At 38.1% G+C, this 23,424-nt stretch overlaps 1 protein-coding gene across 1 annotated transcript in view; it reads right to left on the bottom strand.

The window, feature by feature from the left end:
• Positions 1-1,030: 1,030 nt before the first annotated feature.
• Positions 1,031-23,424, bottom strand: part of LOC104157660 (potassium voltage-gated channel subfamily C member 2-like) — a 66,743-nt gene continuing 44,349 nt past the window's right edge. The window contains exons 4-8 of the mRNA XM_009695081.1: positions 22,015-22,125; positions 12,708-12,799; positions 10,164-11,094; positions 7,605-7,772; positions 1,031-1,713 (exon numbers count right to left, since the gene is read on the bottom strand). Of these exons, the coding sequence (XP_009693383.1) occupies positions 1,604-1,713; positions 7,605-7,772; positions 10,164-11,094; positions 12,708-12,799; positions 22,015-22,125 (1,412 nt within the window). The 3' untranslated portion in view covers positions 1,031-1,603. The remainder of the gene's footprint in view (positions 1,714-7,604; positions 7,773-10,163; positions 11,095-12,707; positions 12,800-22,014; positions 22,126-23,424) is intronic.

Below are 23,424 nucleotides of genomic sequence, written 5' to 3' on the forward strand. Positions count from 1 at the left end.
CTAAACACTACACCTCTTCTTCCTCTGGGTACTGCTCACGGGTCACAGTACAGACAACTTTTAGCCTTTGGGCAAACTCACCACATTGAGCTTTTGTGGTATGTCACTGTAACACATTTTCCAAAACTGGAACACTTCTTGATGCTGTTTTCTGGAATCTTTTTTACATTCCAGCACCTTTTCCAAAATACTGCCGTAACAGCCCCTCAGATCATGTGTACAGGTGTATTAGCACCCTCACTCCTCTCAGATACTCTGCTCGTGTTCGGGGATTTCACCGGTTGCCCAAATACAGTATTGGATTAGCAGTTTCAAGCAACCATTTATCACCTCCTTTTTAGGTTGGCTTGACACCAGGATGCAATAAAACTGCCTCGAGTCTGATAATATCTAGCCAAATTACAACTTTCGTACAAGGCGTGGTGTCATTAACAAGAAAGAAGATTTTAAATTGCTTTAGAAGCCAGCTCATGCTAGTTTTTTAATTAGCTCCTCATGTACCCCAGGAAACTGGTTTGAGAACTGGGATGGTCAGTGGCAGGCAGGGGACCGATACAGCTAAAGAAAGCGCATGAGCCACTTCAGAAGATATGTTCCAAGTTCCTCCCCAGGTCTTTTGCTTTTTATTCTCCAATTCAGGTATTACATTTCTACTGGTTTCCACCAGGATTGTGCATGCACCTTGACATGTTCACAGAAGTTCCACGATACAGAGTTTCACAACTGGGACAGGTCCCTACAATCGGGACACCAGGGTGACAAAACAGATTCTGGAGAATTTCCCACTGAATAGGATGGAGAGAACATAATTACCACATCGTAGCACTACAATGCCTCATAAACATAGAATAGACTAGATCCATTTACCACAAAAATCACAGAAAGTAACTGATCAAAGAATATCTCTTTTATGTAAAATATACATTTGTAGGATATCATTTTAATACATCTTTTATACTTATTGATGTTAGGTTTGCAACACTTTGAATTAAAAAAAACCCAAAATAGTCTTGCTGCCAGAATTTTATTTCTCATAATACTTATAGTTTGAGGTAACAATGAAAGAAGACTCTGTGCTGTGAACAAAGTTGGTGATGTTTGTCTGCAGTCACATTTCTGTTATCAAAGTGAAAAGTAAACTTAAGACTTGGCATGTACACTAGAATTCATACAAATATAGGTCATGGCAAACTGAGAAAGCAAGGACTTGCGCAAACCTACTCTGTTCTTATTTGTGATCTTTGTAAAATATACCATTATTATGACAGCAGTCAAGACAGATGTAGTTTACATCACTATCATTATTAAGTGTGTATCTTTGTATGATCCACAGCACAACTTACTGCAGGAACCAGGAAGAATACAGACAGGGGTGTGGGTCTTTGCATGGAGGCTTAGCAATGATGACTTGCATTCAGCTTTCTTTGATATAGATAAAAACTGATATTCCATGCACACACATTTTATTTACAGCTGACTCATCAACAGTGACTAGTCACCCCTTCCTCTGGCAGCAGTAATTATGAGCAGTCTTTAATCTTCTTTAACAAGCTCTACTTCGCATGTAAAGTCTCAGTGACCTCCTCAAGGCATGAGTCGTTTATCAGGGCCCATTCAGCAGCAGCAGTCTCTTTCCAGTACAGTCCTTGGTATGGCTAAATTCCATTGTCCCTTTTTCAGCAGTCAAAAATCCATGATAAATTCTGTACAACACTGTAGTTAATATAACAGCAGCACCAGATATTATATTAATTCCTTTGCTAAAAGCTGTTTGCAATTATCTCTCTATTGACAATATTTTACCAAAACTAAATCAATGTACATCTCTAAATATCAGAAATGTATACTTTGATAAATACATTATTGTACAAGAATTCTGACATGCAGGTCATGCTATTGGGCTAGGCTATATACAGAAGAACATGTTACATTGTCAACAATAAGTTATATTTCTTTTCCTAACAAAAAATAAAACATGACAATCAGGGATTATTCAACAATCTCAAGGATCTCTTAAGACTGGGATTGTTATGGTCTTCCCCATGTAGTTCTGAAATTCTACGGTTTAGGGTAATTTTTCCTCACCAGCCCAGAATACAAATCTGCCATTGCATTTGTCCTGTTGCATAAACAGAGGTTAATATTGAATGAAAAAGCCACTAGAGGAGATACAGTTTCAAAACTGTAATGAATGCTGGTTGCTAGGAGGAAGATTGATGCAATAGGCAACGCATCAGTACTGTAAAGCTGCTACTAAGTCCCACCCAAAAAATCTTCAGAGTGCTCACATGAATTATTCTAGACGATACTAATTCACACTTGAAAAATATATGTATTTGTATCTATACACATAAGTATAGTCCATATGAAAAAAAGAGAAAAGGAGAAAAATGTCCTTGGTTAACCTTAGAAGAGGGGGGCATTTTAACAGTATCTCTGTGCTTTATGGAGACAGATGGAGATTACAGTAGACAGGTTGCAAAACAGACAGACAAACAACATATAGGACGAAGCACCTCAAAAAACATTGACCGAAGAAATTTTTGAAGCTCATGAGCCAGAGGTATAAGGCTGGTCAAAAACCCAACTTGAGAACTACTACCCTCTTACAGTGGTACAAAAAAGCCCCCAATTATCTTCTCAATTTTACTTGGTACTCAGCCTCTGAAAATGTTGAAGAACCCTGGAGTAGAGAAATGACTACAGTACCAAGCAGCACTTGCTAGCTTAAAATTGCAAGTCTGGATGGCGTTTACCTTTCTTGCATGTTTTGTGCCTTCCCCAAGCCATTAAGAAAGAGATCTGGCTTCTGCTTGCGTGTAACCAGTAATGACAACCTCTTTGCAGTTATCTGTGTGCAAACAACCGGAGACATTCAGAACTCTGATACAGCAATCCAGTACCGAAGTAAGTTAATCACAAAATAAAGCCATTTATAAACAAGTAGATCATTAAAAAATAAAGGAAAAGGTTAAACAAAGAAAAACAATCCCACATGCAGACCAGTTTATCAGTGCTTTCATTACAATGGGAGAACACACATCCAGAGCCCTCTGCGGTCTCCGCGATTGGCAACACTGCTTGTCGGGTGATGGAGACAGGATGGTCCATGCAAATGAGCAGACCCAAGTCACATTGTGTGCAACCAAGACACGATTCCAGACATCTTCAGAATGGATTAGAGTCACAAGAAATGGAGGTTCAATGGAGTGACTGATAATTAGTTGGAAGCACATTAGTTTAAGTAAATCTCCCTGAAAATATGCTCGTTTATTGAATATACTGGCCAATGGCATCCACTAACTGTCCTTTTATTGCCACAGGAAAGTAGGACAATATAGTGGATAAAAGGAGAAGCGCTACCTTAGGTAATCTTTAAAAGCCAAGATAAAAATCTTCAGCTACCCAAGTGGCATTTCCTACTACCGACAGTTATATCATGCAGGAGTTGTACCATATTTGTGGAGCCTATGGTTAATGCTACATTTATTTCCAATATGTGGTAAACAGTATTTGAGTTAATAATATGTAGCCGATTGATGCCATCTGGTTTACAAGATGGAAGGGATGGGAGACCGAGAGCGCCTTAGAGGACAAGGTGAGCTGTAGGGTGATGTTACTGGAGACAGTCGCAGAGCATTGCCTGTCAAGCCAGCTATGTTGTTTAAGCTTCGAGATTTTTCATAGCCTTGTATGAGAAAATGCACAGACGTCAGTTGAATTCAGCCAAAAAATAGACAAAGACAAACAATACAATGTAATGTAATCCAAGGAGCTATCTGGGACTCAGAGGGAATCTGCCTGCAAAAGAACTCAATGCTGAGTCACATTACTACCAAAACATATTAACGAATAAAATTATTTATAAAATAATGCAGTTATTCTTTCCCAGGAAACTAAACAGACCGTCACACAAGAGGTCTGACCTTTTCTTGCACATCCCATCTTGCACTCAGTGCCGCTCCATTGGCTTCAGCAGGGTTGCACAGAGTGCAAGATAAAGGATCCCAGCAGGGTTACTGGGTGAACTATCTGGCTAAGCATAATTAAAAACCCATTAAGACAGACTATAAAAACTGCTGGAACTGTGTAATCTCTGCTAAACCCAATTCCTAATAAAGGATGATTTTTCTTTAAAAATAAATAAAACAAAAACCAGATAAATTGCATACAGTATGTGTAAATCACTACTGCAAAGGATTGAATGATAATATGGAAAGAAGTTCCATCTTCAGAAATATTAACTCTAAGACTTTGTGTCTGATATTAAAGAATAATAAGACAGCAGAGTTTAACATATTTGCAAATGCTTCCTGATTGGCAAATTTAAAACACCGTATTTGTGCTCCTTCACCAGCTGACCCAATGAAATAAATCGTATTAATCCACATAAGCAAGTACTAAATAATTAATCAATAAATGAGGCAACCACATAAAGTTTCACAACTTGGAGGGAACATTGCAGTTGCAGACATTTCTGTTCATATACACCGTGAGCTCTAGCTACTACTTTTTGCTACATATAGATTGTTTTCACCTTGCAGAGGCTATGCTGTAAAACGACAGAAAAGCGTTACTATTCACTGCATCACTATCTTCATACTCAAGCATTTTCAATAGCACCTGAATAAGCCCACTTACGAAGAAAAGGATCAGCCCATCAGTCTGGAGAGAGATATCAGCAAGGAAATAAAATGAAGATGAAGGCGGACAGGACCTCACTCCTCAAATACACGGATACGTGCTTCACTGCAAGCGTGAGAAGCCCCATCGATTTCAATGGCACTACCTATTGCCTTGAAGACAAGTATGCATCTAAGCATTTGCCAGATTAAGACATTCAGGTATAAACTGCTGACAGTGAAATACTTTTCCCACAGAAACTATAAAATGTCAATGACAATACAGCTAAACATTACATAGGAAGTCATCAGACATTTTTTTTCTTATTGAAACAGTTACTGGCTCAAACTCCAGATCTCCAGATAACAGACAGTTAACAGACAGTTGTTAGCATCTTCAGGAAAAATTATATCTTATGTTCTCCTCTAATGACAATTAATATATTTCTTACCTACTGAGAATTGCATACTGCAAAATTATACTTAAAGCAAATGTACAACCTCATGTCTGCTAAAACATTGTGCAATGTTCTCTCCAGATTGCACGGGCAAGGTAGACTGTGATGCTTCACAGACTTCTGATACATTTCAAAAACAGCCTCCAGTTTCTGAATTTCTATCAGTATTTACACAGATCAGAAAGAATCATGTTTGAAAGAGGAATAGAGAGGAAGCACAATACTAGTGTATATATTTAACCTCCCCTGTAAACATAAAGCTTAGAAAATAAAAATCAAAATAATCAGTAGGGTTTTTACACAGAAACTTGGAAAGTATTTTTTAAAAATATTTTTCCTGCTACTTTTCTAATGATAAAATCAAAGAACTGATAGATGAAGACAGTAAAGATGATAAAGAAAACAGGAACTCCCAAAAAATGAAAACCAGATACACAAGATGAATAGAGACAGAGGCATGATCCAAAATTGGTACTTTCCAGATATTTTAGTGGGGTTTGGATCAGCTCCGAATCAGTATCATCTTAGAGATGGAGATAAGGTGTTAATGCAAAAAAGCTGAGAGTAAATGATCATTGAACATAACCAAGAAGCAACCAAGGAACCAATCATCCAAGAAGGATGTACCAAGAGAAAGAAAGGGAAAAACTAAAATGAAAAAGTAGGAGACTTGATGTGCAAATTAAATTGAAGTATTCAAAACCATTTGGATGCTACTTGAAGACATTTTCTACTTATGAGTTAAATTCCCTAATCAGTATAAAATAAACTTGAAAGCTAGTGGCTAAAACATTTCAACCTAGACTAGGGTTATCATCAGAGCCAGTCAAAGAAAACATTTCTCATTGAGAAACTGTCAGTTCTGAACTCAAGCCCCATTTTTCTAGTAAAAACTGTGAAACAATTTTCTCTTTAATCTAGATTTTGAAACGAAAACGTTCACATGGTCCCAGTATAAAATTTGTTTTATTGTTATATGAATAGGTATTTAGTAGGTGATGGGTAACTTATTTTATTATTTCTGATCTGTTCTAATTATGGTTACTGCCAGGTGAACAGCACTCATGTTTATACTAACATTCCTAAAAGAAGTCAAGAACCTTATCTTGCAAGATATCATGGCAATCTGCCTTATTCAGGTGTTCCTGAACTCCTCAAAGACTGGACTCTTACCATTAGGTGTATTTTAAATAATCCTAGTTGTTGAGAAGAGAGTGTAAGATATATACTCAGTGAAAAGTGTCCTAAATCTGAGCAAAAACATGTTTGCAACGAAGTCCTACTTAGTCTAACCTTTATCTATACAAATGTGTAAAACGCAGGAGCATGAAGACAATCATACTCTTTACAAATACCATATTCATCGAACTCTGGGTGCATATCTGCCTTCACGGGTTTAACCTACTGAGCTCATGCTTTTGAAATGTAAAAAGACCATGTGCAGAATAACCCAAGAGAATTCCTTTAGTGTCTATGGCTGGCTAGGACAGCTATGTTTGCTGTACACAAAGGAAGGTGGGGTTTTTTTTAAAAAAAAAAAAGGACCAGAAAAATCTCAGCCAAAAATGTTTGTCCAGTGCCACATGGCTACTGCAGATGAACTCCTAAGGTGAACAACTGCACATCAGCACTCAGGAATATGAAACTTGTCGTAATAATACAATTTGCAAAGAAACCAAAGCTATTCTTATCTAAGGAAATGGCAAGACTACCACTGGCATTGCTGATTTGGGGGCTATGCCCTGAGGTTAGGTTTGCACCTACAGCAGGCTGTGGCCTGATGGGGTGGCCACACCATCAGTCACATGGGAGATACATGTAACCACAACAAGGTTTGGCGAGCTCTGCCTGGGGAACCCAATCCTACTGAACAGTGAGTAATCAGACTTGAAGAGGCTGAATAACTAAAAAGGCATTTTTAGCACCTTGCAAGATCAAACATTGTTTACTGCAGTTGAATTCTGGTTGGGGTAAATAGTCACTTTTTAGTATCAGTGGTGTATTACAAAGAGGAAACATTTTGTGGCATTATAAACTCAAGCTTTTCTTTGAAAGAAATCTAAATAGCATCTCATATGATATGCTTTGTTGTGTTCAGAACAAAAACATTGCTTCCTTCTGACATTTCAACCTTTTAAGTGTTATTTATTCAGCTGTAGTTTTTACTAAGTTACTAACTGCAGACCAAAGTTATTAAAGAATTAATCTTTTAGAATGACAAATGGTATTGAGTGATGAGTGGTTGAATGAGCAAGGTCTGAATTGCAGGCTTTTCCATTGAAGATTACAGACAAATGAAGACACAAGTGCAATGAGGGTCCAACATCAAGCACATTTTGTGAAGACTAAAGGAGAGGAGTGTTTCTAAAAGGCAAGCAGGAAAAGAATGACCAGGAATAAAGAAAAAAGATACATTGTGAGTACAGTCCTCTAAAAGCATTGTGCACATCATTTTACTCTAAGACTGCTTTTCACAAGCACATTGCTGAGTAACCTTTTACGATCTAATGAAAGAAGTCCATACCTTTCCTGATCCCTCCATCAGTAGCACACGTGTAATCACCTGTTGTCAGTAGGAAACATGTTCCCCCTCTTCTGTTTTTGTCTCTTGTACTAGAGCGTCTGATGGGAGGGAGCCTTTCACCAGGTGAGAGTGGTTGCTCACTTCCTGCACTGTCTTCACCTGATAACACTGGTTAAAGCACCATGCCCATTTACAGACAATAATGAATGAGGAAATGAGACATCACAAAGAGCTTATGCTGAATGCCGGATATTCCCATCACTCAAAAAATACTTATAAGGTAAATCATTAGAAGAAAACAAGATTGTAATTCACCATTAATCAGTACAAAATGGCAAAAAGTGTATTTTTTATTCAAGAACAAATGATCTTTTGACTTTGCCGTTCCTCTTTTAAATAACATATAAAGTTACACTAAACTAACATGAAATAAGAAATAATCAAATCAAGACTCATATAGTTGTCTATTACGGACTTTAACTTTTTGGAGTACAGTCAGCCTTGGCTATTTCAAACAAGAATTTACTATTTTGGCTATCCTTTTTGCTAAACAAGAGGTCATGTTAGTAATTTTTGCTTAGAATATGTTGTTAGCATATTTTAAAAACAAGCCTTCCCCTAGCAGGGTTAAATTTTGAACATTTGGCACTAAAACCTGTTTAATAACACACTTTTAGCTTTCATTTCTATACTTATCACATTTGCACTGTTTGTCATCATAAGTACGCAACATTAAATGCTGTCTTTGGTCTCTGTAGTTTATTTTGTCAAACAGCGAAACTCTTACCTCTCCTGATTTGGCACTCCCAAAAGACTCTCCTTTAAAATCACATACTATTTCAGATTCAGGCCACACTTCAAGAAAAAAAGCCTCTGCTCAGTCCAGCACATAACAGGTAATGGCGTGTTATTGACTTCAGCTTTACCTTTGCATTTAAATCTGAGCACGTGTGTTTTCTGAACTGGTAATGCAAAGGGCTATATTTGGCCTCGAAGTTTTGCATAGAGTTCCTAGTGACTCTCTATCGGAAATAAAGCTACAGTGCACAAAGTAAGCGGTGGCACTACTGAAGAGAAAGTTAACACTTTAAAATGGTTCCTTTTTACACATCTGCTTTCTCTCTAACTTCAAGGATTATAACACCTTGTAAATAAAGCTGCAGACACAGAAAAGTGTCTCTTTGTTCTGATCACACCGAACCTCCTCCATTCCAGATACCTTTAGTAGGATCTGATGGCATGAAAAAGTTGTTATCATTAACACTTTAAAGATGTTGTCTGAAAGAGGATATCAGTCAAAGCACTGTAAAACTAACTATATTCCAACCTCAGTGTGAGTCCTTTCGAGGGTTTCCATCCTCTTAAATGTATTTAGGATGTTCAAAAAGCTGAGTTAACTTTATGAACACTCACTCGGAGACTGAAACCGAGTTTCTTTGAACATAAATGCTATTCAGTAACAAAGCAACAGACCAAAGATGGATATTGTTCAGGGACCGATTTTCCAGACTCTTCTTTTCAAAAAATAAATTTCAGTTACTGAAATTCACCAGCCGTGGGTGGTTTTGCTCTTACTATTCTTTAGCAACTTTCCAACAGGAGTCTAACGACTGGTATGTAAGCTTTGTAATTAGATTGTGCTTGGTTTTAGAATACACACATTCAAGAAACAAACAAAAAAATCCTTGCTGCTAAAAAATTTGTTTTAATTATACTGAGAGATAAAATTTACTCTGTAATTCGAAGAGATATGGAATATGGGGCAGTGCCTTGGACAGGCAGAGGCTGTCATTTGATATGCATTTTCACAGCAATTAGCACAAAATACTCCTTATCCATCATTTGGAACTCTAACAAATATGGTAATATAAATCATAAAAATCAACATTAATAACGGTGATGTTACTAGGGGCTGTCATTTTCATTTTTCTTGACAAACTTTACATCAGCTATGTTATTATCATTCAATTAATGGTAAATATCATGCAATGTCGCATCTAACACAGACGAAGGAGGTTCTTCTAGCCAGGGAAGCAGAATGCCAAATGGAAAGAAAGCTAGAAAGAGAATTTCTTCTTATTTCCTTTGAGTGCTGGGCTTTTGATGTAAAGGACCTGCTCCTTTTAAATGACTGCTTCTTTGTAGGATCTTGCTTAACAGGCCACGATGTTGCACAGGCAAAGCTGACACAAGAGACAGACACTGAGGCAAAACACCATGGAGTCCAACAGGGTGGGACACGGTGGCTGCTCAAATAGTCACAGTCATGCAGAAAAACAAGAAACATCCATATGACGCAACAAACAACAGGCAAAAGAAAAGGTTGATATCATATCTCAACAGAGCAAGCAAAACTGTATAGACCAGCTACATAGAGGTTTGGGAACATCACTATACCTATTTTGTCCTCTATGAGACTGACACACGCAAACACTGGAGGGGAGAAGGGTGGGAGCTACTTCTTCTCCTGGCAGAAAGACTGGCTGCTTTCTGACCCCTACCAAACATACTGGTCTATAAAGTGTTTTCAGAGGGCATGCATTTCCAGCGGGGTCCTACCTGATGATCTGTTGTGCTCCATCAGCTGGTTGTCCTTGCCCAGGCAGATGTCACCCTGTGTGCTATTGCAGGCCATGTTCAAGTCAGTCTTGCAGAAGGTGGGCGAGCTGGCTTGAGGAGCTGGAGGGATGTGCTTCTTCCGCTTCCTCGGCAGTTTCTGCTTTGCCATGGCCAGGGAGTAGTACATCCCAAAATTGTTAACTATCACAGGCACGGGCATGGCTATGGTGAGCACCCCTGCCAGTGCACACAAGGCTCCCACCAGCATGCCTGACCAGGTCCGTGGATACATATCCCCATATCCCAGGGTGGTCATGGTGACTACAGCCCACCAGAAGCCGATAGGGATATTTTTGAACTGCGTGTGCTCACTCGCTGATGGGTCATTAGGTTGGGCTCCCACTCGCTCTGCGTAGTAGATCATGGTGGCAAATATCAAAACGCCGAGAGCCAGGAATATAATCAGCAGCAAAAATTCATTGGTGCTGGCTCGCAGAGTGTGGCCCAGCACCCTGAGGCCCACAAAGTGCCGGGTGAGCTTGAAGATTCGCAGGATCCTCACAAACCTTACTACCCTGAGGAAACCAAGCACGTCCTTAGCAGCTTTAGAGGAGAGCCCGCTCAGGCCCACTTCTAGGTAAAAGGGCAGGATGGCCACAAAGTCAATGATATTCAAGAGGTTTTTGATGAATTCAAGTTTATTGGGGGAAAAAACAACACGTACTAAAAATTCAAATGTAAACCATACCACACAGACTCCTTCCACGTATGTCAGGGCAGGATCTGTCTCAATTTCGTACTGTAGCACAGTTTCTGTCCCATTGATGACCTGCTCAGTTTTGTTTATAATAGTATTGAAAGCCTCATGCGTTTCCAGGCAAAAGGTTGTGATTGAAACTAGGATGAAGAATAAAGAGGCGAAGGCGATGAACTGAAATAAAAAGAGGGAGAAGAGACATCAGAACCACACAGCTCTTCACATTAATACTAAACATGTCAGTCATCATTGTAAATCTTTTAGTCACTCATCCTCAAATGATTCACGAATTTGTATGCGTAAAACTTTGCATCTAGGCCAGAGGAGAGCAGCGGACAGCTCTCACACGTAGGTCAGGAGTCTGAGAGCAGGAAAAGTCTTGGTGATGGACACCATGACGGGCTGCAACTCATTCAGAAAGTGGCAACAAATTCTTTAATCTATGATAAACCATCTGAATTCCATCCAGTTGCCAAGGTACCTTACAAAGAGGCCCCATACACATCATCCACAGCAAGATTTGAGGCTGTCTACCTCTCACATAGTGGAAAACGAGGCTGACCCTAACAGTCTTGAGATTATGGTTCAGGAATTCACACCTGGCCTGAAGGGCACCTCAGAGGGTCCTAGGAACAGATCCAAATATCAGGTTTCCTTTGGATTTTCAATGATTCACAAACACAGGATATTTACTGATAGAAAATGCCTTCTGTGTTATAGGTAGAGCTGGCTGCAAAGCCTGTTTTGTTCACAGTCATCCATCACTCATGCTCTTAGGTAGGACTAAGAGTAAACCTAGCAAAAACTCTAGCAAAGATCTGAACAAACAGAGAAATACAAATTCAGTTCGGTAGAGGCACATGAATAGATAAAATATAGTGAAATAAGCTGGAGACAGCTCTCTCAGAGGATTTTTACAGACTTAAAAAACATTTACTGCCTGATCTTCAACTCAGTCGTCACAGTCAAACATTGAAGAAAAGAGAACATCCAGGATAGGATCTCATAAAAATTAACACCGATCCAGACAGCTGGAGGAGATAAATCTTCTTACACCCAGTAAAACATGTCAAATGAGAAGGTGTTTTGAGGGCAGTTGGGTTTTTTGCTACAACAGTTAACTTCTTTCACGTGACAATACATTACCACCATATTCACACGCCAACAGCAATGGTGTGGTACATGAACAGATGATGTGTTTAAATTCCTCCCTGAGTCAGGATTTATAACATGTTATCAATGAGTTTGTTATTCTAGATTTTTGGCTTAATAGATATTTTATAGTCAGTATTATCCTGGAAAAACCTTTCTGAAGACTTCATGATTTTTGAAGGTGTTAGGGACCCAAAGAGACAAAGAGATGCCTCAACAGGTTTTTGAAAATATCTATGCTTCCTCACATACCTGGCAGCTTGAAATTTTACAATTGCATAATATCAAGAAAGAAACATATTTCTTTCAAAATGGCAGCAAATGACTAACTCTTTTGGCTTTGGATTTTTATAATTTTAAACTGTTACTTGCTAGTAAAACAAAAATATATGATAGGGACCTCAAAGCTTGACGCAGGCTCTTCATCCTTTTTAGCATTATTTATTTTACTAAAAAAAAACTTCATGTATTTTATGTTTCCCTTAATACTACTTACAAATCACTCAGGGTATCACTCTTTTAATCTGCTAATTCTCAACCTGAAACTGAGTACCTTAAAGAAGCCCAGCAAGTAGAAAAAAACTATCAATCAATCACACTCTCTACTACCATCCCTACTGGAAAGGGCAGCTTACCGTCTGGGCTCCAGTGGTACAGGCAAGCGAAAATGTGGCAGCAGGATGCTGGTATGTTATCGCACCAAAATCTTGAATCTCACTGAAAAAATCTAGTTACAAGGGAGACAGAACAGCTGCCATAAGCAAGAATGCCTCTGTTATGTCACTTCAATCCAGGTTGCAATGTTGCAGCAAAACTGATTTTGTGTACTTCGGGTATCAAACACCAAATTTAGTATTAGCACTCGGATTTAGTATTATGTGCTACAGGAGTTCATTTGGGCTGGTACAAGACTGAATGGTTGCATTTTTCTAACATAGAACATTAGTTAGACAATAAAATGTTGTCTCTACAACTGGTAGAGAGAATTGCTTTTATTCTGAGAAACAAGTTTAAATTTGCAATGCAGGCCTGCCAAATTTATTATATTCAGACTCACAAGATCCATCAAAAAACCCCCATATATCTCCCTATATCAGAGATTTGCAGCTTGTTTATAGCTTCCTTTCCTCAATCAATGAAACAAAGTTATTACACCAAGTCCCTCAATTACAAATGCTCCAAATTGTTGTCTTTCAGAAAGGACTGACTCAGGGACTGAATTGAACACTTATCATCCAGTCTGAACTTCTAGTCACAAGCTAAGCAAACAATCTTACACTGTCTGGTTGATTTTTACCAAACAGGCTTTTCTGCCTTTGTCTTAACTACAAAATTGCTGTACCTTCATAGCTCATTTATTCCTGGCACTTGACACCAACACGCACAAAAAAAAGCCTTAATCTTGTGCGAGACAACTAGAGTCAGCAAATACAACCAGACCTGTATAACCTAAGTGAATTAATCTCAGCAGATCTCTGCAAAACCTCTCCATAACATGGATAGAGAATTTATCAGACTCTAAGCCACTGGTGGGCTAAGAATGACCCTTGGATGCTCCTAGATCATTCTCCAGCATCTTTCTACACAGTGATGGAAGGAAAAAGCAAACAAATCTGCAGACGTTGAGGATCACTGAAGCTAAGTCAGCACTGTAGTTTTCAACCTGGATGGGAACTTTTAATAGATAAAATATTGGGAAAGCTCTTTAACAGCCACACTTTGGTCATTTCAGACAACTGTGAACATTTTTTGCCTGAAAACAACAGAAAATTACATTCAACCTAGCCAAACTAAAATTTACCACAATAATAAGGATTAACCGTGCATTCAACAGTGCACTGAATCTAATAGTATGTAAATAATTAGCACCTCTTTCGGGGCTGTAGTTCAGAAAGGGAGTCCATTCTGGTTCAGAACCTTTCTAAAAAATGTCAAATACCAAGAGTTTAACTGAAGGTAGAACTGCCTGCCAAGCTATTTATTACTGTTTTGCTCAACACTGATACTGTGAAAGGCCACAGTGCACTTGGCACTTGGCAAAGCAGATCAAAATTTTTAACTATGCACCTACGTTCAACAGCACTTTATTATCCCTAAAGGAAAAAGACATTCAGTCATTTCCAAAATCTGCCAAGTATCCTACTCTGTTGTCTTAAAGGCAATCATTTTTCAGAGGTTAGAACAAACAAAGGCAAGAAAAAACTATTAATCTGGTGACAGATTTCTTGATAATCCCACAATTTCCATTCACAGCAATGTAAAACAATGAGATGTACACATTTCATCATGCACACAATAGCATATATGTCACTGATTTTGAGCAAAGACACTAGTTCCTTTTATGTTGTCATGTTTTGTTTTAAACTGCAAACTCTTTGAATCAGGACAGTCTGGACAGAGTTTGCACAGCATCTAGCACGATGAAACCTCATACACAAGAAGACCTACAACGTTACTGCAATAGTTAGAGTTCAGAGAACATGCAAGAAGAAAATGCAATGGCCAATGCAAGAAGGAACACTTTAGCAGTCAAAGAAAAATGCTTAGGGATTTACTTTACATTTACAAATATACTTCCTTAGTATTGTATTACACCATACTAGGTAATGTGTTGAAAAGAGTCTAGCATGTTTTTCAGAAACAGTTGTAATGATAGAAATGAAATTAAGTCATGTGCTACCCTCACTTTACGCTTTCCTTCTGCTTCGTCCTAATTCCATCTTTTATTATTTTGAAGCTAATGAGGCTCTAAAAAGATATCCATTTTTGTCCTTCTGAGTAAGCACCACATTTGACACCAAGATGGTACAGATCTAAACTCCCAGATCCTCTGGTGGGTGGGACCAACCAAGTTCTATTCCTCAGTCCTGCTAATGTACACAATAATTGAGATACCACACAAAACTTCTTGGCATTTTTTTTTATGAAGCAAATAAATCTAAAAGGAGCCTGATCATAATTGCAGAAAGGTCACAGGAAGAGACAATTTTTTCCTTGAATCATTAGTAACCTTTCACTGTGAGAAGTTCTGAAAACTTAGGTTTTTGACTAGTTGCAAGACAAATTCAGCCTTGGCATACAGCAAATCAGCTTCATCGACCCCCTTTTTTAAACCAAAGATTGCGGCCCAAGCACATGGCTTGAAACTTTTTGGAAAAAAAAAGTTGAAGAAAAATTTTCAAATAAGATCCAAATAATCACAATCTTTCTCTCATTTCTTAAAAGTTTTTTTAAAATAGTTGTTTCTTGTTTGTTTCAAGAGATGAGATAAAATTATCTTTCTTCATTTAGGTTTTCTTTTTTTCCCCTGAGGGACAACACTTTCCTGAGAGAATAGTTTTACAGACACTCCAGCACCACTAAATCAGCCTTTTTCAAAACTGAAATTAATATGAATTGAATTAATAAGAAGTTCCGTCCACTTTTGCCAGAAAAGAGCAGTTAAAAGTTACCAAAATGTTCAGTATGTAAAACACAGCATGCAGAATGTTCCTCATGAAGCAGTTAAAGCTCTCAGTAGGCTGCTGATTCCCTCTGCTCCCATTCTGAAGGCAGCGTGTATCCGATTTTGTTCATGTGTGTCAGCATCACATTTCAGACAATGTGGGTACAGATTCCAGCTCCCAGCTTCTCTAGTTGACAGGATCACCAGCCAAGCTCTGTTGCTGAGTCCTACTAATGTTCATGGTAAGTGGATTAATCATCTACAACTTGATTTTTAATGAAGCATATAAATCTAAAGTGAGTTTCAGATGCCTTGTTGGAAGTAGAAAACTTTATTATTCCTATTTTGAACTCAGTGTCCCATGGGGAACTGAGCTGCTCAGAGTTTAAAGCAATTTCAAAAATGGTAACCAATTCTAGGATTGTAAATTGAGCAATCTGCAGATTATCAGAACTTCTGTGTGTCCAATGTTATATTTTACCTTGCACATATCTCCTAAAGTGCCCTGAAGAAAGTAAGGTCACTTTAAAAATCGTGGCTGAAAATGACCTGACAACAGTCTTGTAGACCATGTCTGGATTTCATGGTAGGAAAAGGCACCTGGTCAGAGGACGCTGTGGCTCACATCTAACCCACCTGTCCAAGTTTCTTTTCCAACACAAACCCTGAAATAGGACTGGTGGCACAACTTGTCGCTGTCCTGTGATGGAGTCAGGGCCTGACTTCAATCGTTCTAAGGTTTAGCAGCTTAGACACAGCCCAAATAAAACAGCAACAGAGCTAGAAATTGATCCTCACACTCAGGTGTGTTATTCATATTTATAAAATCAGACTCATACTACTCCATAGTCAAGATATACTTATTCTGTCCATCCTGCACCCATAGAACAGCCTATTTCTACACATTATTTTGTATTCCACGATGGACAGGTCATAGTCAGTGAAAAGGTTAACGCACAGTTAATCGTTGAATAAAATGCCTCACAATATTTCAGTATTTTCCCAGAAAGAGTCTGTATCCTGTTTGGATATAACTTGTTCTGGGGTTGGATCTCAACACCTCCTCCTTCAACTCCCCTCACTGTGTAATGTACATTTTCTAACGTGAATATTCAATAGCAGCTTTTAAGGTTCAGTTGGTTCATTTGAGTTTCATTCCAGGACTTAGAAGGTTTGCCCTTGACACCCTTGACTACAGAAAAAAAACCCTACTGAATATTTAATAAACCCTTGGAAATACATTTAATATTCTCTAATGCAGGTTCAGAATTGCCTCTAAAGAAAAAAGACGACAATGTTGCTTTAAATACATATCTTCGCAGGCACATTATGAGATTTGATACATACATGCTGCTGGAACTTAAAACAATTTTGAAAAAACAATAATCCTCCCCACCATACTTAGTAGACAAAAAATACAGCCATAGGGAGATTGTCACAGAAAAGAGATTGTATTTTATTTCTTAAAGAAAACAGCTTTGATGGCTTGCTTACTATTGAAACCGAAATCCCGCTTTTATTACAAAAGATAAGAGTTTACTGAATGACTTCACTTTTCCTGATCAAAACAAGAGTGGGGGAGTTTCCACAGTCATGATTTCTTTCCTTTCCCACCAGATCATTCGTGCTAAACAAAACCCTCAGAACAGAGTAACTTTTCTGTTGGGATACCAAAATACTTAAAAGGAAAGCAGTTTTTTTTTTTCTAATATCATACACATTTTGAAAAATCAAAAATAAATTTCCATACTTTGGAGATTTAAAAATTATTTCCAGTGACATCTGTTAACATCTATTAGTTTAAGCCTCACCTTTTCATAGTTCAGAATATGATACAAATTATTTGAAAAAATAAGTGATTCAGTTTCTTCCTCCTGCTAATCCTCTGACCACAAGAAGTAAGCTAATCTATGCATTAACACATCCAGTCTCATTGACTGCAAAAATTTGGTCAGATATATTCATTACAAAACTGTGTTTATCGATTTTTCTTCATATGTACGCTAAGACTCATTGAGCAACACTATTTCCTACAATAAGACAGTTATAAGTGGTTATACCAAAATTAAATATTCCCATCATAAGCATTATAATCTGATATTGACTTTTTTTTCTCTCAAGGTTCCTGTAAATCTTCCATATATTTGTCCCATAATATTCTCCACAACCTTTTTTATTCTTCCAGGAATTCAAGCCCTCAGTTATTTTGAGGAACCCCCCTAGTTCCGCAGGTGTGAAACCCAGTCAAAGAGGGAACAAAGCCAATGTCACGTACTGTTTCCAATCAGTAACAACTAACTTGCGATGCTGATTTTTTAATCTAGTTTTATAGCTGCTTAGTCATATAAAACCAAAGTCTTAAAAAAAAATCCCATAATAATTCCAATAAATTTGAGATATTTGGGTGTTCAATGAAAATGTGACTTGGTTATAGATGTTACTTAAGCAGAAAAAGAAACTGCATTTGTAAAGTACATGGCACACTTCACCTTAATGAGTAGCAACTAACATTGGAAGGAAATCACAGAAGTAGATACCACTTCCAGCTTTAAAGAGAGTTGTCTCTGGGTTTAGATTTGACAGATTGTCCTCATTTCTGATTTTAACATGATAGATTTTTTTCCCTCTGTTTAATTTCATCTGGCTGTCAGGAGACTGCTAAAATCATAATGTGATTTCAGAGTGATCTCCTGTGATGACCTTACCTTTCTGTATGGTTTAATGTTCTGTGGGGTGAAATTTAAATATTAACGTTCATTTTACACAAACCCAAATACCTCACCAAATAGATCATCAGTCTCTTCATGACTCTATTTCTCAAAGTTACTATTCTTCCTTAGCTATAAGCTCCCCTTGGAAAACTACCATTTCATTAAAAAAAAAAAAAGAAAATTCACATATATTTGTGGTGTGATGTATTTTCATTGCATTGCATCTGGGTATACTGAGTAAGAAACCAAATACCACCAGTAGCTACTAACCAAACCACTGGCATTTAAAATATAAACTCAAGGCAAATATACTATCAGTTTGCTTCATCACTCATAATCATAATCTCTCACATTATCACTCTCGAAAGATTAAGGAATGGATACAGATACAGCATTTTAAATAAATCTTCCAGGGAAAACAAAAACATGATACATGAAGTGTCAGACACTAAGATCATTTTAATGTCTCTCAGAATTTGTAACTCATCCTCCTTCTGGGGTATAAAGTGGAATTTCAGCATTAAACTGGTTTTTAAATGTCTACACAAAGATTTAACAACCAGACCTTAGCATCTTAATTGGGAAACTCTGGCCATTATAATTTCTCAACCAACATCAAGCCACAGTTGGTAGAGTTCTTGCCAATATTTTCATCTTCATCCTGTAAAAGATAAGTCTATTCTTTTCAAATCCCCAGTACAGTTCTTCCTCATTTGTACTCTCTCCTGCTAACATTATTTGGCATTCAATTTAATGGTTAACATTCTGCTGCTACAATTCTACGCATAGTCATATTTGAATTAAAAAATCTATATATCAATACACTTTTATTGATACACTGTTTAAGAACAGCCTATAAGTAACATGCTATGCATAGATTTATAGTGCAGGAGTATTTACAGCTCAGACTGGCTACCATCTGTATGTAGTAGTGGGAACACAAATGTTCTTGTTTGCTCATTCTTTTCCCATTTGTTATAGTTTTACAAAGCAGTTGTCTTTCATTACCAGTTGGAGCACAAATAAAAAAGTTATGAATGCCTCTTTTCATATTCAGAAATCCAGGTCCACAATTCAGTCACTGTAACTCAGCTGCCAGGTAAATCAGCAGTCTGACACTGGTTTGACCCAGATACGTATCTGACTCAACAAATCTTAGGCACAACTGCATTTTAAAGGAGATCATAAAGAAAACCAGAGTTACAAAGGATGCTATATTTTAATTGCATTTAAGTGACATATATCTTCCCAAAGGATTCAAAACTGATTTAAAAACCTACCCAGATACAGACACATGTTCTGCTGCTCAGCATGGAAAACTTTTTCTCTGCTGAGCAACTAGAAAGAAGATGTGAGAAATGCGTTTCAGTGGCAGGGCCACACTTCACGCAGTGGGAGTCCCTGGGACAGGACTGATTTGCTGCCCAGCCCATCCCCTTGTACTCCATCTCTGGTTGCCTCACATCCAAGAAAAATACTAATTTCCTAAACGACCAGTGCCTTTTCCCACTAGGCAAATCAAAATAATCTGACTTTGTTGTCCCGTTGAGCAGCTAAGTCAAACACTTCTTACCGACACACAACATATATCCCACCGCCTGTTTCTTCCTCCTGAAGACTCAGCAGAACTGCTTGAAAAGCAATTATGCTGCCTCCAGAAGCTTCCTTTGCCCATCCACTTGAATTTATCAAGCTTTTTTCTCCTGTGATCTTTCCGAGCTGTGACTATTGCAGTAATGTTTTAGATTTTACAGCCAGCTGTGCTGATTTTTTTAACTAGACTTGGCATTTATATTCTAGCAACCATTTTTTAAAAAGACATCAGCTAGGCTCACTTTGACCTTGCCTTATTGAAATGGTCTGCATGGTTACGCAGCCTGATAGCAAACCCCTGTCACTCATTCATTAAACATTGCCATAAATCAAACAGATGAAATATTTCTAGCAGTTGCAAAAATGCAAGGGATATTTTTCCTGGAGTCAAGACAAAGGTGAGAAAAAGAGGAATTCTCAGTTCATATTCTGGGTCTGGTATCAGACATTCAGAGGCTTCCTATTACTAAAAGAGCATCTTCCAAAAAGAAGCTAAAATTCTCCAAAGGGCTGAAGAAGGTAGATTTTGAAGGATCCATTTCAGCCAAGCCCGAATTTACATGCTGAGTCGAATTAGCCTCTCTGTATGCTTTGTTTCCCTTCCCTAGACTACCTGCTGTTCACACCATTATAGCAGAGGCTCTGGGACCTGACAATTTGAAATACTACGCAGGCAGTATCTTTCTTTCTGCACTTGATTTATCATGAAAAGGTTTCATTTGGTTCAATGGGTCAAAAACAAAAAAAAAATCTTTATTATAATACTATTTATTATTAATAGGCTTTCACACCCATGCAGACAAATGGAGAAAAGAGAGAAATTCTTAAGAAGACAAATTCACGAAAATTCTATTATAATGTAGTTTGTCTAGCACATAAATTTCATGTCCATTAAAATTACAGAAACACTTTCAGCCCTATCATCTCAGTCTCACTTAAGCACTTAGGCTCATTTACGTCTACTTTTTCTCTCACTCAAAACAAGTCTGATGGTCTAATTTAAAATTACACTTGGGCAAATTTAGAAAACTTTAAGATTTTGAGGTTTGACATCCATTAAGATTTGTAATAGAGTCCATCTTAGCTTTTACCAGAGAAACCTTATAACTAAACCATACAACATTTTATTGCCATCCCAAATCTAATCAAAACATGTTGGAATTATTTATAAGTTTTCCAGGCCTGTATCTTTCCTGTACAACATAATAAGACATCTACTGCAAGTGCTGGAACAGAAATTACCAAACTACTTCTTAAAAATTGAAGGGACAGAGTCATTTCCAAGATACTCGAAAGTGTATGCAGACCCTTCAAACAACTGATTACCAGGTCTCTTTTGACAGGAAGCTCTTTCTTCCTTACACTAATAAGCATCATTTCTTTTTCATTTTATTTTTAATTTTTCATACCTACACCAAAGTAATACAATAAAGTTGATATTAACTGGTACCCTTGTTTCATGATTGCAGGTTAGTTACGGGAAAGTAAAAACATAATGAATAGGCTACCTAGACTATGGCATTGCCTAAATCTTCGTTGCTTGTCTTAATGATGATCTTCCAATGCAGTAGGTTTTGCGGAGTAAGCTAGATTTAATAAAAGCAAAGGATGAACCCAGAAACTGCATCCTATGGATTCTTACTGGAACTGCCACAGTTGCAATAGCACAGTTCCCTGTTCTTCATTCCCTTTCTCAACTCCAGCTCTACCCCTCAAGTTTACAGTTGGATCCCAGACTTTCCTCCTCTCTTCTTCTGAGCAACTTGTTCTTACTTTATTTATATATCCATGTCCTGTATCTCTAACCCCTCCTTATTTTCATACGCAGCTCCCTCTCCAAAGCTGATGCGTCTCCTCTCTTCCAGCATCCTCCTCCAGCCTCAGCCTTCACTTCACCTGCTACCCTGGCTTTTTCTCCCTGTTTTCATCCTAGTCTCAATCTCTGTACCTTTTTTCTGGAGGATCTTCAAGGCCTTTTTCTCTGACACAAATCACCTTCCTGTTTGCCATCTCAAAAAGCAACTTCATCTTCCTTCTGCTCCAGCGCTGATATCACCCCATGGTCTTCTGGTCCAGCCACTCTCAGGGATCTTTTCTGCTTCCACTCACAACCTCATCAGGATTTGTATGCCAGTGTACTCTCCCTGTGTGGTTTCTGTGACCTCTGTATTTGAATCTGAAGGGCACACGTACCTGCACACTCATCTGCTTTTTCCAACTGAATTACTGGTCTAATGAAAGATATTACTTCTTCCTCCAGACCTGGTCTCACTTTGAGGCCGAAGGCTTCCTCCCCCGCATCAGCTAGATGCCAGGAAAGCGGAAGGGAGCATAGGATAAATGCTGATCTTAATTAAACAAATCTACCACCTAATAAAATTTAAGCAGTTGTTCTTCAGAGGAAGATTTATGCCTTTGTATAGTCAAATCACCAGGTAGTCTACAAAATAAAAAGTGTATCTCAGCTTTAACCTTTTCCTAGGCCAGACAAGACAGTGTCCTTGGAATTCCTCCATGATCTCTCAGGAGCCTCTGAAAAGCCTTTTAAGATCTAAAAAAAAATCTTTGAGATCCCTAAATTGATGAACTGTGCACCCTACCACTTTGGTACAGCTGGAAGAGTGATGCACTGGGGTCAGAAGGGCGTTTTTATGAGAGGGGGAAGGGTAGGGCTGTTAAAGCTCCTGTGCATGATGTATGTGAGTATGTTTCAAGCTCACAACACAATCACATAGATCAAAGCTAAATTTAGAGACAGTGAATTATTCATTGCAATAGTAGTCAGCTAGGTTTATCCAGACTCTCAGGAACTGAGCATATCACCCCAGACAGCACTGGTTCATACATACACCTTGTTTTTTCAGATCTATCTTTTGGCTCCATGATGAAAAAGAATTGCATTGGTCTACCAGTTGCCCAGAATCTTGTAGAAGGTTTTCCTAAAGATAGGAAAAAACTTTATGTAGCTTACTTGCAGTTTTTAATACATTAAAATTCCATTTACCCCTGTCTCCAGGGATGCAGAAGTGACAGTTCAATTGAACTGAGAAAGGGAATGTAAGAAAGAGAAAAGCCACTAGTACAACAGTTATTAGGATACTCAGACAACTGTGACGTTCAGATTTCATTCCTGCCCTGTTCAAAGCAGCCACTTGAACTGAGATGAAAGATAGTTCAAGTCCCTGCTCTAGATCCTGGGAGAAGCATGTTTAAGCATATGAAAAAGATTACACAAGTTTATGAGAGGGATTATATGACACTGGGCCTGTGATAACAGAGAATTGGACTCAAAGACCCAAGAGGCTCCTCCAGCCCTCTGTCCCCATGAATATTTTCAAATCCAATTTACACATTTATTTAATACATAGATTATGTTCTAAGCTATTGCCATTGCAAGCATTAGCACTGAAGCTACATACAGCACCATTTCAAATGTGTTCCTCCTATTTAATAGCATCTGCATTGCCAACATTATTTAGCTTAAACATTCTCTTAGAGCTTTATCACCAGTTTGCCCGAGGGACTGACACTAATCCTTATACTCAGGGCTGGACTAATTAGTACAATGACAAATGCCAGCAATGTTGTGCACAGACCATCATC

The sequence above is a fragment of the Cariama cristata genome, unplaced genomic scaffold, assembly GCF_000690535.1.
Source record: "Cariama cristata isolate BGI_N322 unplaced genomic scaffold, ASM69053v1 scaffold7742, whole genome shotgun sequence".
In the NCBI taxonomy this organism is placed as follows: domain Eukaryota; kingdom Metazoa; phylum Chordata; class Aves; order Cariamiformes; family Cariamidae; genus Cariama; species Cariama cristata.